Source organism: Molothrus aeneus, chromosome 18 (assembly GCF_037042795.1).
Source record: "Molothrus aeneus isolate 106 chromosome 18, BPBGC_Maene_1.0, whole genome shotgun sequence".
In the NCBI taxonomy this organism is placed as follows: Eukaryota; Metazoa; Chordata; class Aves; order Passeriformes; family Icteridae; genus Molothrus; species Molothrus aeneus.
In genome coordinates this window covers 3,727,719-3,743,762 of record NC_089663.1, presented here as the reverse complement: position 1 = coordinate 3,743,762, position 16,044 = coordinate 3,727,719, and the positions used below count along the sequence as shown (strand labels likewise).

The 16,044-nt window shown below is 46.3% G+C and overlaps 1 protein-coding gene across 1 annotated transcript in view; it reads right to left on the bottom strand.

Moving 5' to 3' along the window:
• Positions 1–16,044, bottom strand: part of PXN (paxillin) — a 41,919-nt gene that overhangs the window by 17,682 nt on the left and 8,193 nt on the right. Inside the window, exon 2 of the mRNA XM_066562197.1 lies at positions 159–385. Within this exon, the coding sequence (XP_066418294.1) occupies positions 159–385 (227 nt within the window). The remainder of the gene's footprint in view (positions 1–158; positions 386–16,044) is intronic.

Here is a 16,044-nt window from a genome sequence, read left to right as displayed (position 1 = left end):
TCCAACCAGTTAGTTCTAATAAAAACTCCTACCTCCCCCCATTTCCCTGCTCCACAGCCAAATTCATCATCATTTCTTCCTATTCCCTCCTCCTTACTTTGCTGAGAGATCCTGCACTTACAAAACCAGCACCCTCCCACCCACACAGCCCCACTCACCTGCTGGTGGCCGTATCTGGGTGTGTTGGGCTGCCACTGCTCTGAGGGGTCGATCACGGTGCCATTCAGGGCGTCGTTGGAAGGCGGTGGGGGCACCGGGGGTGGCACAGCAATCTCCTGGTACGTGTGGTTTCCAGTTGGGTAGGAGTAAGGAGTTTCCTCCGTGAGAAACACTGGGCGTTTGGAGATATGCGAGGTGGTTGATTCCAGGTCTGCCAGCAAGGCGTCTGCAGGAAAGCAAAAAAACCCAACAAAATGGTAAAAGCCTGGATTAGAGCTTTGTCTCTTTCTTCTCATTTAATGTATCTGTGTCAGAAGTTTTTTGGGAGGACTTTTCATCTTTGGTTATCTACCAAATGCCCTGAAAAACACTACTGCTGCTCAGGAATGAACGAGTTAATCAAACTTGTACTACAAAGAGAACACCAAGATGTAGCAAAGCAGCCAGAAAAGCTGTGTCAGTCTCAGATTTTTGCCTTAACTGGAAAAACACCCAACAACAGGAACCCGTAGTCTTCTCTCATTGTACCCTGTAGAAGTGCAACCTAGGCAAGCCTGTCCAGACATCTACTCCAACAGGATATTGACACAGACTAATTACAGGCCCCACATCATCACAGAGTCATTTACTGTGGCCGCAGGCACTGCTTTCTGCAGGAAACAAGATCTCAGGAGGTGTTTTCTCCGGAGTCAAAGGTAGTGGAAGAAGCATGAAATGTTCAGATCAGTCCATCAGGGCAGCAGAAGGATGTATTTTGGTTGTCCTGACAAAAATCCCCCTCAGTACCTCATACAGTTAACAAGTTTCCAGAGGCTGCCAGGTAAACGCCATTTCTTCTGGAAACAATTCTTAACTAGATGGGTGGAGATTGCTCACAAATTCCTCAAGAGAAGGAAAACCTCCACCAGCTACAAACACTGTCACTCATGCCAGGCAGAGGACCCACATGACACAGTTAGCACTTCTCAAAAATCCCACAGTCCCATCAGAGTTTAGGCATAAAATGGCATTCCCAGCCTTCTGGATTTCTCCCTGCAAATGTATTCTCTGCCCATTCTCCCAACCCTGCACTCCTCTGGGGTGACTCAAAGGCAAACTCTGACCTGCTGGACCTTCCAGCCCATGTGCCCACCCTGCAGAGCCATTGCAGTTCCTGCTGGGGAAACTCCAGTGAGCGCCTGCAGGTCTGTGCTGCACTCACTTTCCAAAGAAAGCCTCCCTGGCCACGTGCCCAGCTTTCCACTGGGGCAGCAGCACAGTGCACACCTCTGCAAGGCTGTTAGAGAGGAGTTCACTGGAGACATCAGCACTCTCCATGTTCACGGGACACACCCGGCAGGTCCCTTTGGAGATGTGGAATTCAGCCAGAAAACAGGAACACGCTTCAGGAGAACTGGGAGGGAACACTCTGTGAACCCCCCCTAGATCTCCTTTCCCCCTGCACAGACCCAGCTGTCCTCAGAGAGACTCAGCAGATCCCTTCTCCTGCACACAGCAGGTACCTGACACTCAGGTTTGGGGCACAGGGGCTCAGCCTGAGTGTGGCCACCCTGCAGTGTCCCCCACCAGGTCACAAGGAGCTGGTGGCACCAGAATAGCAACCAAGCAACTGCTCACACTAATGGCTGCCCACAGCTCCCCGGGCAGCACCTGCCAGCCCTGAGCCACTTCCTGAGCACAGCACTCCACAGCAGCCAATGCACTTAGCAGGCCTTCAGGAAAATGTATTGGAAGAGGACAGTATTATTGAATTACAAGATGAGGAAGGTGCCCCTTTTATATTCACTCTTTTCAAAAAATCAAAGCATCACAAAAGGAAAAATAAGCAGTCCCGCACTCAGAGAGCAGAATACAGCCATCAGCAAATTAAATGCTGTGTTAAATTATTTCTATACACCTTTCATTTAGTAATAAAGATGCTCCGAACCATTAAAGTCACAGGATCTATCTTCCTAAAGGGACCAAAATATCCCAGAAGCAGATTCTCTGAAGGGAGACAAGTATTCCACAGCTGGGGAAAAATGAACTGAATCTTCTTTTCAAGCAAAAGAACAGCTGGTGGACTGCAGAGTGAAAGGCACATACCTCCAGGGAACTGCCGATGAACTGCAATTCCTACAGTCAGGCAGGTCCTGTGACTGGAGCTTTCACGCACACCACCTCCCAGAGAAGTGCTTGCCTAGAAGGAGTGGTTTTTGCTTCTCCCCTCCAATGACAAAGGCAATTCAAACTCCACCAGGAAGTGAAAATCCCGTGAGGGTGTTGGGCTCCTCCGGCCCTGCAGAGGGGACGCAAACCATTTTTCCACCCTCCACCTCCAGCCCTCAGTGCAGGAGCGGCAGCTGTAACCATCTCAGCACAGACACTGCCCTGCTCGGCTCCTCTCTGTGCTGCTGACCCATGGGACAGACACCCACTGCCTTTTGCTGATGGCACACAGTGAGCTCGGCTACACGCACTGATTTACTTTTACAGGTCTGCGGAAGCAGGGAGGTCTGGAATGCCAGGAGCACTGAGCCCCATGGCTGTGAAGGAGTTAATGATTAACCGCCCCCATGCCCTCCCCCTTCCTGACTTGAGCAAACAAGGCAAAGCCGAGGAACGGAAAGCGGAGGGAGGAGAAAAGGCCGGAGAGGAATTACTCGGTTACTCAAACTAAACTCCAACTTTACAACTGATATCGAAGCAGCTGCACGAAGGCAGCACCCCAAGCCGGGACAGGAAAGGCGCTCACACACCGATTTCCCGATGTGAAAGGACTTCTCCCAGTGCTTGCTCGCCCCCAAATCCTGCAGTCCCCTGTCCTCCCTTCCCTGCGCCCCTGCTCCTCCAAGCTCACAGCCATGACAGAGGGAAGGTCTTCCCCATTCCGTCCCCCCCAGTCGCTGTTCCCGGATCCAATCTCATCAGCAACCACAGCTCCCTGAAACTCTGCCGAAATGGGAAATTGCGCCCGTTTAAAGGGCCCGGCAGCAGCAGCAGAACGTCCCCGGCCAGGGCAGGGTGAGGGGGGCAGTGGCACCGTCCCACCCCACGGGAATCGATTCCTCAATGCACAGGCACGGGCTGCAGGTCCGTCCCCTGGAGGTCAACCAAGGAGTTCCAGAGCGTCACTTGAGGCTATTATTCAAAGCCCAACCAAAAATTAACCAAAGGGATTAACATTTTGTTTTCCATTTAGCACTTCATCCCAAGAGGTCCCAAAGCACCGTGCATTCATTTAGGATTTGTACAACTACCACAGGACAATATAAGAGATGAGGGGAAAGAATGGAGATTTATTAATAGAAAAAGATGCATCACTCTCTCTTTTGCAAAAGGGACCAGCATCTGTAACCTGATGAACTGTGACAGGGATGCTGTGCTTGTGCTGCACCTCTCGTCACACACTGAGTTCACAACGCCGACTGCTCCTTAAATGGAATATTAAATGCTTAAACAGAAATATTAAAGTCTCGATCGATTTACTGGGTAATGAAGTGCTCCTGCCCAAGGTGACCCCTGAGGGACGGTGCTGCAGGACGCGTGAATCAGCCCGCAGGAAGCAGCTGACTGGGCCACCGCAAGGCAGTGACTCGGGCCAGTGCCCACCGGCACATCCATCAGAGGGCACCAGCAACACCTCACAGGGACAGCGACGAAACCCACGGCAGTGCCCAGCCCGGCAGTGCCTCCACCTCACCTGTTCAAGAGCCGGGAGCCTGTCCCTGTTTCAGGCACACACAAACTCCCGGCGGTGCCACGTGTGCTGCACCTCCCCACGGAGAGGCGAATTTCGCAGCAGCTGCCGCCCAGAACTCCCGAACAGCCACACACCCTGACCTCACCACAGCCTCACCGCTGCCCCAAATACTCCCTGGAACACCACAGACACAGCTCCAGGAGGCAGAACCTCCCAAGGATGAAGACCATACATTTAGCTATCTCAAGAGAATAGATTTAACCATTTTGTAGCAGTAAAGTAAACCAGAGTTATAACGGACCTTCAAACCATTGCTCCTCCCCAGGATCACCCCTCTCCCCACCCTCACTACAAGCCACTAACACAACCCACAGACAAAATGTCAACTCAGAGACACCTGCACGGAGTAGAATTACTCCAGTTTCCAAAGACTCTGTAGGGGTCAGCTATCTATGGGCTTTGCATATAGAAATCTCTATTTTCCACTCCATTCACAGAGTGCTTCTCAGGAGGGTGCAAAAGGGACACCTGCTGGAACACCACCTACCTGGACACTCCTGCTTATCATGGCTACTCTGGAGCAGTTACACAGCCAAGAAAGCCCTAAATCCCTGTGCACTGCAGCACAGAGCACCTCAGCATAAGCACAGCTGGTCCTCCACAGGCTCAGGTAACCTGGACAACCACCTGGACAACCCAAAAATTACACACTAGATTGAAATCACATTTAGTCCTGAGGGCTACTCAAACCACATCCTCCCCAGTATGGCAGGACATTACTGTTTGCATTCAGGTGGGCTTTCTACGAAGATTTTCCTGTGGAGGAGGGACAGTTAAAGAATGATGCCACATCAGGCACTAAAAAGCACTCCAAGACACCTGGAGGTCCAGGGACATTAGCTTGCTCCTCTCTCCCTTTCCTCATTTTTGCCAAAGATCATTATTAACTAAGAGGTCCTTGGGATTCTGTTCCACAGATCCTCCACACCTCTCTGCACATCAGTTAGGTATGTACAAGCAGCCCTTTAATACCAACTGCTTTGCTTCAAGGTAATTCCCAGCAAAAACAAAGCTCTGCTGGTCATTTCAACAGCTCAGGACAAGAACTCTCACACTGATGTCCAATGCACCGAACCACTCACAAAACATCCCTTCTACCACCAAAGCAGCAAGGTAGAAGAGCAGGACAAATCCTTAGGCTGAGCCCCATTTACCAGTTCAAGCTGCACTGAAAAGATCAAGCTCTACAGTGCACATTCCTGTGCTATCTCCCCAGCCCACAGCTCGTGGGCCCAGAGGAGCTCAGGCATTCCAGGGGCTCCAGGGCAGGCTCCTTCGGCACGGCTGCGTGTCAGCGCTCGCTGCCTGCAGATGCAGCATCCTGCAGCACAACGGCCTCTGAGCAGCCAGGGGCACATTCTTCAGCTTCCCACAGCCCAGCTCTGACTGACACAGAGCAGCAGCGCCAGCCCGGGGAGCACAGCCCTGCTCTGCACTCTGCAGCAGCAATGGGTAACACCGGGGCCCCTTTGTACTGATGCACACATCAACAACCCTTTCTAGGAATTTGAGCTGGACTCAGCCCCTTTAAATAGGTAAAGTGAAGTTACTAAAAAGAAAAATATATATTTATATATATTTAGATGTGTCTTTCCATGCATATCAAAGCATACTTTGTGCACTTCCCCTTTCCTATGCATTTCAAAAATGCTTTTGGATTAAGGTGACACAGTGAAGCAGAACACATCATGGATTAATTCTGAAAAAACCTACATGACAAGGCATCGACAAATTCACATTTGCCAACTGACATCAAGAAGCTTTTCAATGCTAATTCTTCCTCAAGCAGTAAATAATTTTCCACTATTCATAAGCGGTTTAGAATTTATCTTTTCCTTTTTTTTTTTTTTTTAAAGTGAGGCAATTTAGAGAAATATAAATTTGCTTTCCTCCGGAGAAAGGATTTCCATATGCAGTTCATCTCTCTCAACAACTGAGGATTATTAAGCCATGCTGACACAGCAAATCACAGCATTATCAAGACAGTGAGGAGATCAAAAGGATGGTGGTCAATTTTCTTCCACATCTCATCTACTGCTGGGGAGGAAATGGAAGCATAACTGAAGCAAGATACTTCAAATGCCTCAGATATCAGCCTTTCATTTTCAACAGCTGAAAGCCACATCTGCACATGTATCAAACCACACACTGCCTGTAGATCTGCTTCTTGCATGAGACATCTGGAAAGTGAGTAGCACTGGAGACAGGATTCCTCACCCAGCCAGCACACAGCAAATGCATTCAGCCACAGAGTCCCATCTCCCCCAGCATCTCTGGTGCCACATGTCCCTGACAGCCCAGACAGCACACTGGGGAATCAGGATGAGATGTCAGAGCACAAACTACAGAATTTCCTCTGCTGCAGCTGCACAGAGCAGGTATCTGCACCTCCCCTATTTCCCCCCTGCCTCTATTTATCCAAATAGGTAGAAGTGCTGCAAGTTTTCCTGGTTTAGGCAGCAGAAGATTCCTAGAGGACTGGCAAATAGAAATAAAAATGAAGATATCCCTAAGGGCAGCTCTCAATGAGATGGACTTTATATGCTAATCATGTCTCTCTTGGCATCAGACAAACTGCAGACCTCTCACTGGCAGAATCACACACCATTCTCCCCAGCCCTTTTTTCTTAATACCTGCAAGATGCTGAATTCAAATCCTTGATTTTTGCTGTCCCCTGAGAGAGTGAGGGGAAAGGAATTGCATTTCCAGAACTGCAGTTTGAGCTTGCAGCCTCATCTGAGACACCTCTTTGCAAAACACCTGAATGCACACCTTAAAAATCTCATTAGGTTCAAATAAGTCTTCTCTCAGCACCTCCAGGAGTAAATGCAGCTCCAGCTCACATAGAGGGAGACAGCTCAAGGCAGTAACCCAATCCCTGGCATGACAGTTTTACCTTATGAGTAACTGCAGAGGAATGGGGAGCCTGGGTATATTTATCCTATTAAACAGCCTTTCAAAAGAAATATTTGCAGTGCTCTACAAGACCTGCATCAAGAACACTTGCTGGAGCCTTGCTTGGACTTCTCACTGCCCTGGAGTTTGACTGCAGGTGTGGGGAGCCCCAGACACTGATGGCAGGAATTCCCATTTTGATTTTTCTCAGCAAAATGGAAGAGCCTTATCAGAAATAGGAAAATCATGAACAGGTAAAGGCCCACATTGACTTCCAGGTAAAAGCAGGTTCCAATCAATGCTTTTAAATGCAAAAAGATCAGAGACTACAAAAGCAATAAAATACAAAGACTACATTCAAAACGAGACCTTAAAAACTCAAAGTGCAATTATATGCTCTTAAAATCCTCAAGTTCTCCAGCTCACATATATAGAAAGCATGTAAAATAGTTTGGCTTACTGTCTAAGACATTTTGAGATGACATCTAACAGTTTTCCAAAATGTAATCAATATGTCAAGAAGGTGGTTAGAACACAGGACACATAAAAGTGCTCAGCTTTCTTGTGAAGCAGGGGCAGATTGTTATTTAAGAAACACAAAATTTCAAGCCACAAAAGGTTAAGTCATTTTCTAGGCCTAACAACTGCTGGAGTATCAGTACAGAGCAGCCACTGGGATTTTTACTTCACATTGCCCAGGCCTGCTTAGAGAAAGTTCAGACTTCATGGTCAGTAAAATCACTCAGCTCTCTCCTTAATGTACTAATGTTTATAAAGCCTTGTGCTTTCTCACTATCGAGGTATTGCTGCAAGTCATATCTTGTGTCACTGCTTAACAAAACAAATGCCCAAACTAATATCAATATGTGGCATGGTAAATTACAGTAAAGACAATAGCCATTAAAATTTTGAAGCTTCTCTCCACTTTCAGACCAAAACTGCCCCTTAAAATTAGCAAAACTTTGCATTTGTAGCACTGATTCACAAACTTGTGTGGGTGCTCCCAAAAAGCAAAGGCAAGCTCCCAGCTGCAGTTATGCCTGGCTAGCCCAGGCTGCAGAGACAAACTGAGCAAGGATTCATCCTGTGACAGCCAGAACTGCTGTTGGAATCAGGTGGTGGCAGCCACCCTGAATCCTTTCTGTGCCAGAACTGGAGCACTGACAGCCAAACCAGTGAGCCTTGCCCAGTACAGCAGCACATGCACCCAGCTCTGACCACTATCAGCAAATGTCTAAACAAAGACAAGACACTGCAGTGTGAGATGTGGTCTGCATGAGCAGCTGCAGCAAGGACTGTGGCTTCCTTTCCCAACCACTGAGACCCAAGCTGGAGAGTTTACTCCAGAGCTTGTGGCCAACTAAGTGGTCACAACCAACATGCACTACTACCACCCCAAGCCTGGGGTTGTAAAAGGGTGTGCAAATGCAGCCTGTGTGAAGCAATTTCAGGAACTGTTTATCAGTAACTGCACTTTTGGGGATGAACTGCAAACCCCTGGAGTGCTCTGGCTGCAGCTCCAGCAGAGCTGACACCATCACACACAGCCAGTGTAAGGGAAAGGCCCAGGGATCCTCCCTTCCCCAGCATGCAAACCCAGGCTGTTCCTGGAACTTGCCCTGCTGATCACCCCTTTCTAAACTAATTCAACTTACTAATCCAATAAAAGTTTGCTGAGGTGTTGGTTTCAGTTTTTTTAGATAAACTCATCAGGTTTCTTGGAAGCACAGCTCCAACCACCCTATGACTTAAGCAGCTTTTAGAAAATATATTAAAAAGACCAATGGCAGAATTGAGCTCTTGTTCAAGTAAATGAATAAAATTTCTGCTTTAAATGGAAATGTTCTACTTTCAAAACTTAGGCCAGAACACAAATTGTAAATCCAGCCCATCCTGCCATTAGTTGAAAGAAATCACCTACCCTCCTGTCAGATTCCCATAATTCATCTGCAGCTCAGATGCAGACCAGAAAAAAAGGCAGCCTGAAAAGGTGCAGCCAGCAGACAGCCCCAACTGAAACGCTCCTTGTTCTGGAGACATCCCTCACCATTACCTGCTGCTTCCACCCAAACCTACACTGACATTTGATTTTGGCTTTTCAGCCCCAGGATTGTGACATGGCTCAGTCCCTAGGGCTACACTTGCTATGCACCCACTGATGCCTCACTTGTGCTGCTGAGCTGAAGAGTGACAGACTTTTGACAGACTCCTGACCATAAAAGTGAGGATAAGCCAACTCTGTATGCTACAAAAACCCAACAGAAGCCACCATGTGAGCTCAGAGCTTCCACCAGATCCCTCAGATGGGCAGGAGGGTTATTTCTGTGTGGGTCTGCTGAAAAACCATTAAGGTCACCACTAGATCCTTCCTGCCCACACCATGTTCTTGCAAACGAATGCATTTCTGTGGCACCCAGAGCTGCAGTGGTCTGTCTGTCTGTCTGTCTGTCTGTCTGCAGGGTGAGGCTGCTGGAGCACTGGGCAGCATCACGTGCAGTCAGCAGGCTCCTGTGTAGCCCAGCAGCTGCAGGGCTCTCAAGGGCACAAGGACACTGGAGGAGAACCAGCTGACCAGTTTGCAGCTTGACACCAGCAGTCCCTGGGAGTCACAGCCCCATTCCTTGAGGAGCACCTCAGATCCACCTCTTGACATCTGGGATGCAACAGGCTGGGAAATCCTTTGGCTGCTGGCTCTGTTCACATCACCAAGCTGGCAGGGAGGTAACCTGATCTTAACTAGTTCCACAGGGCATGGGATCACCAACTCAGCATGCTGGCTGAGAGACACCACAAGTGCTTAAAGATTGAGTCAGCACAGTTTCCTGGATGAAACAAATTCACAGCACTCCCTGCCTACAGTCCAGGCTGTGTGAAGGAACCACAAATGATTTTCCCATAGGATCAGAATTTTTCCACTTAACTCTCTCAACACTAAACTAGACTCCAGCTTAAACTGAGTGAGAGAAATGAACCACCACCTACAAAAGAGAAACACATGGTTATTCTGCCTTTCTCCAACTTCCTGATCAAAACCTCCATCCCCTTTCCACTGTCTCAGAACAGTTCATTAGATGGCTGAGATAATGGAAATGCCACAAGATACATAACTGCTTTTGTGGTCAGAGATAAATATTCCTCAATATGTCACAAGTGTGCTGAGCATCCTCACACTGAAAGTGATTTGTATTCAAGTCCCTTCTCCTATCAGAAGGGAAAATGCTCCAGAGAAACAAAATATGTTTTGAATATGTTTTCTTGGTTTTTGGACAAAAAGCTGCTAAAAGCAAGTGTAGCCCTTTGAAGTTCTTCAAATTAACCTCAGCTGTCCACTCCACTGCCTTGCCTATCACATTCAAAAGCTGCCAACAGAAACACCAGGAAGAACAAACTCTTACTGGCGCTGAAGATCGAAGGACAGCATAGAGGACAGCTACTTTCAGAGGCTGCTCCCTCCCAAGGGTGTGTCCTCCCATTTATTTCTCATTTCCAGAAGTGCTAGATCAGGGGGTGGGAAGGGAGGGAAGGGTTATTTCCTGCCACATACAGCATCTTTTTTATAGCATGGTTTTCTCCACACCTGAAGTGGAAAGAGACATATTTACTTCCCTCTGTTATAGTGATGAGCAGCAAACAGCTCATGCCAATAAAAAATACCTTATGCTAAGACTGGCTGCCGAAAATTGAATTCATGTTCCATGTTCCTTACCAAATAAATAAATATTTTTAGTTTCACAGCTACCAAAGGCTCCCGAGAACACCAGATCCAGCTACACAAGCCTTGAATGCCTCCAGATTCATGGTTGTGTGAAGCCAAAATAGAAAATAATCCTTTGTGTGGTTCCTTTCTGCCTAGATTCACTGGCCTGGCAGAGTCCTGAATAACAGGAAACCATTTCCAAAGCTGGATAAGCACAAAAAATTCTTCCACTGCTCCATGAACAATCTTCAGGAGAATGAGGAAAAGTTTGTCAAGGGTTTGTACATCACAGCTGTGGCACATCCTGTGACACAGCGTGTGCAAAAGCTGATCTGACCTCAACGTTTGCACAATGCTGAAGAGCAAAGCTGGGCTCTGCTTCACTGGACAGAGAAGTTGGAGATTGCACAAGAGAAGGATCACAAGGTGATTTGTAAAATGTCACCAGCCTTCCCCAGTACTCCAGCTCCTGGCCTCCAGGGATTCAGACTGTTTGATTTCAGTACCACTGTCCTCAGATGATGTTCCCACCCACAAGTTACAGCCTTTATCACATGGAAGCTTTTCAGTCACAGCTGTCACAGTTCCACACCCTAAACCTAAATCTCCACATATTCCATTTTGTATTGATAGAACTGGCTATGGCCTGCAGCAATTGCAGGCAGTAAAGTCTGCAGCCACTGTACCTGAATCCCAACAAGGCTCACAAATCAGAATCACCCTAACATTCACACTTCCTTGATAGCACAAAAGAAATGTACCTTTCAGAAATGGAAAACTGAGATGCAGCCCTGAACAGCCCAACATAACATAGCAAGTCCATATTATATCAGAATAGAAAAGCAAATCTGACTCTCAAGCCTGTACTAAAAATATTTAAGTTGGAATTTCTCAGCCTGAATCTGCAGTCTGCTATGTGGTGGCTCCACCTGCCACCAAGTCTTTTGTCAGAATCCTCTCCCTTTGGAAGCAAACTGACTGGTGTTCAACAGGCAGTTATACCTAGCCTTGTAAAAGACCACAAGGAACAACTATCTGCACAAATTAGAGAGTCTCCATTTCTCTTCCTGTGTGTCAGCTGTGAAATTGGAAACAGCTTTGGACTCCAAGGAGGGTAAGTACAGCCTCTGACAGTCTTCTCCTGGAGTGGCTCTTCTTATGCAAGATCTATTTCTGATCTCTGCCTGACAGCAAACACATCCTCAGGCATTTCCAGGAAGTCCCAGACAAAGGCAGCAGCAAATGGCCAATCCTGACCCAACAGTCTCTGGGAGAGAGGCGAGTTGGCTCAGACTAAAGCCAGGGACATTGCTCTGGACAAACAGGAATGAAACGGCATCCTGGACAGTTTGGTGGGAGGAACAGACTGGAGGGAGTGTAAACATTTTACACAAACAACTAAGCAGTTAACACCTCACTACTGACCTGGGCTGGATTGCAGCCAATGTTCTAGATGGGAAAAAAAAACTTAACAAACCCAAAACCACTAGTAACCAATACACTGTCTTTTTTAGTCCTTTATTTATCCTTACACATTCAAAATATTAAGTTAACCCTTCTTGTGCATGTTATAAGAATTTTCATATGCTGCTGGCTTCCCTCAAAGTTTCTCGAAGTCCAACAGGATCTGCTCTCCTCTGCCAAAACAAAAAGTTACAAACACCAAACAAGCAGCCACTGAACTGACCCCCCAGGGAAAATTTCCAGCGCCAAGGCCTCTGGACAAAATACCAACTCCCTTGTATTCCTACAGGAAGAGGGACTCAGCCAAGCCAGCTATCTGAGGAACCAGACCCTTCCTGCTACACCAGCCTGCAGCTTCTCCACAAGCACCAGGTCAAAACACAGCACTGCCATTCTACAAACATCTGACAAATCTGGCACAAAGGAGATCTCCACTGGACAAAAGAGTCCAAGGATGGGAATAGAACCAGCAGGAAACAAGACACTGGATTTTAAACCACAGCTCTGGTAACAAGAGCTCAAGGCTTGAACGCAGAGGTGTGCAGCACCTAACTACAACAAGCAACCCTTTACATGCCCACTGAAAAGAGGGTAGACAAGGGCATTTTTTAAGCCCTGTGTTGATATTTGGTTGAAATTTGTACAACTGAAAGCTGTCATAAAAAACACTGAGGTTACAACACATGCTGATCCAGGACTGGATCCCTCTTCCAAGCAGCAGCTTAGTGTGAAATCAACGGTGGCAAATCACAACATTGTGAACACACAGCAGTGGTCTCCAAATCTCAGGGCAGCAGCAATCCTGGTGTGCTTGTGCTCCAGAGCCCTCAGGTGGAAACGAGAAGGGCGTGGGTTTGACCTCTCAAGGGGACCCCTCACAACAGCTGTAAAGCACTTGTCAGCTTGGAGATCATAATTTGCTAAGTGCCGATTGTAACTCATCTAGGGAAGGAAAACATGTTACATCAGGGCTTACAGGAGCACAGGAGTTCCACTGGACAGTGAGCACCCTGGAGTGAAGGATACAGTTTCATAAGATGCAGAAAGGCGAATTAACAGCTCACCACTGCCAAAAATGGAGAGGTTTTACTCCCTCTTCCAGACATGTGCTGCTGCCACTTACTTGTGCAGGCTCTGGCTCTCACAAGACCCCTCTGTGAACCAGTCCAACAGGATATACACCCAGTGGGAAAAAGCTGACTGTCTTCTCTGGGGTCAGGGAAGAGAGGAGCACAGCAGTCAGCAGGAAGGGATATGTCAAACAGCATGTCAGACAACACAGAAGGAGAAAGGATAAGTAAAAGTAAAGCCCTCTCCCCCTTGAGCAGCAGCAGGACCACCACCTCAGACACCCCAGCAGCACACAGGTACCACACAGCCAGGAACAGCACTGCTAAGGATCCCTGTGATCCTCTCCATCTGCTTATGTAAAAATGGGCTTGGACACAGTCACAGACAAAATACAGCCAGAGCTTGCACATTCCAAGTTAATTATGTGCCTTTTCAAAAGTAACAGAAACAGGAAAGCATGTGGACCCTATTACCAATAAAGGGAAGAGTAGGATTTGCATGGTTATGCAATAATGGACATGGAACTTGAGGGGAAAAAACCAGCATCTTTTAAGCTGTGGAAATCCTATCCAAGCAGCATAAACAGATCTGAGTATAGACCCATCTAGGCAAAGTGCCAGTTACAAAATTTGAGACACACATAAAGATGATGAAATAAAGGACTGAAATACTAGTGTAAATTCTGAATTCATTAAAAGAATTCTGAATTCATTAAAAGCATTAGAAGAACCAATTCTGCCAATGAGATGCAGAGTGCCCTGGCTACCAGCAGAAGGAGGACTCCAGTAATAAAGAATAGGGACACTAAAGAGACTCTGTAATCATACCCATATTTAGTACAGTCTTATTGAGGCATTCCTATCCTGAAGGCTCTTAAATGGGATATCAGAATGCAGACTTGACAGATTTTAGACCTGGAAACACATATTTTTCATTAGCTTCAGCAACTTCCCATTCAGTAAGTAACAAGCATAGCTCCCAAAAGCATAAATGCAAAGAATATTCAACAAATGCAAATCTACCCTTAAAAAAGCACGGTATCTCAAGATTTAAAAGCCTGTGTCAATAAGGAGAGACAGAGTCCCAGCAAATCTCACCCAGATAAAAAGTTCGTATATTGAGATATAAATAAAGACTTGCTGGCTTGATGGGTTGTTTCCCTTTTTTTTTAAATGGGAACTTGTGTCAAATGTGGTTTAACTGGCTTGTTAAAAGTCTAATTATTAAGGAAGTAGTCTCAAAATGGTGGATGTTTCTTTTAAAAAGTTTTCATTTCTGCAAAGGTTCTCTGCAGCAGGGTGGGAGCAGACTTGGAAGCAACACAGAAATCTTTGTAAGCCAAAAAGTGTAAGTCATCATCAAAAACTGACTTTACACAAAGCGCTGCCAAAAGCACAATGTAAACTCACAGAACAGGGCAGGGGGAAATGACAACAAAATATTTCACATTTTTCAGTCCTGTGGATGTTGGTACTACTTATAACTATAATAGGTAGAAAGTTTTAAAATGAAGCTTTCAGTCTGATGAGCACTGCACTGTAACTTAAAAATAACCCAAGTTATTGCAGATAGCGGGCAAGCAACAGCTCTGAAAGACAACAAAGTACAAGGGGCCAAGAAACACATGGTTAAAAATCTAGTTAGAGCAGCTTCTTTCCACTTTAAAAGCAGCTTCTGGGAATGAAAGGAGGACAGTGTTTCAGAAATTAACGTGGGAACTGGTCCCCCAGTCCACTTTGGGAGATGTGGGTGGCAATTCGATGGAGACTGCTGATGGCTCTGTAGCTGCAGAGCTCTGACTGAGGGGTGGTTTTGGGTTTTTTTTAGCATTGGCAGAAGAATGTGGCTCAAAAGTTTCACAATGTCATGACACTGGCCCACTGCAAGAAAGAAAATTGTTAAATCTAGATAGAAAACTAACATTTTTAGAACTGGAGTATATTGGAGCCAGTGGATGGAGAAGAGCTGGAGAATGTTTAAGGTTCTCTTATCTCCTCTTACATGAGAAGGTAGATGACCCATCATTGTACCTGTCATCTGGTATCAGGACACAAGTACCAGTCACAAGTCTCTTGCTTGTTTCAGCAGCAGCAAGAGAAATAGTGAGGATATTTTACCAAGAGCAGTATTAATAAAGCAATTAAAAGCATGACAGCTTCTTCATTTCAGTGCCCTGAACACAAGTTGTTGTTGTTATTTGATAAAGAAAAATTTTATTCTATCAACCAAAGGTTGTTACTCACAAGAGAACTCTTGACTGCAGAAAAGAAAAACTGAGAAAAAAAATTCCTAAGATTAAAAAGAAAGTAGATTTTTGAGAGGTAGAGATGAGTAAGAGAGCCCGATCTCCAACACTGACCAAAAATGGAAATGGCAGCAATACTGAAATAGAAGCAGCATGAGAATAAACTTCCCTTTCAGAGGTACATGAAATAAATCCTTCTTCAAATTGCTTTCTAAAAAAGGATTTTCAGCATGATCTCTGATTGTCCCTCCACCAATCCTATGATAAAAGTCACCAATCCTCTGAGATAACTGGAGAGACTGTTCTACACAAGTCTAGAGAAGTCAAGACTCCCAGTGCCTACATATTTGCTTCGCTGAAAATTAAGTTGACTTCTTTGTCTCAGCTCATCATGTTCTTCCCTGCTATGCCCTGAACTAGGGCACAGAGGAAAAGAGATGAATTTTCTTATCCAGTACTTGGATGCACTCACATTTTATATGGATGTGTAGTTAAATCACATTCATCCTGTTACTGTTGGGTACTTTAAAACTAACCTGCTCCATCTCAAACCACAGTGGCATCCCCAGCCCTCAGAGAAACCCAGGGACCAGGCTCTGCCACTTACACACCCAATGTACCAAGGCAACGTCCCACACAAGCACAGCAGAGCAACTGCCCTCTCAGCAAGAACAATATTCCACTTCTATCTTCGTGACAAATCCAAGCCTAGAGTGTTTAAAGCAGCTGGAAAATAGAGCAACTCCAACTCCTTTCCCCCCTCCAAGATA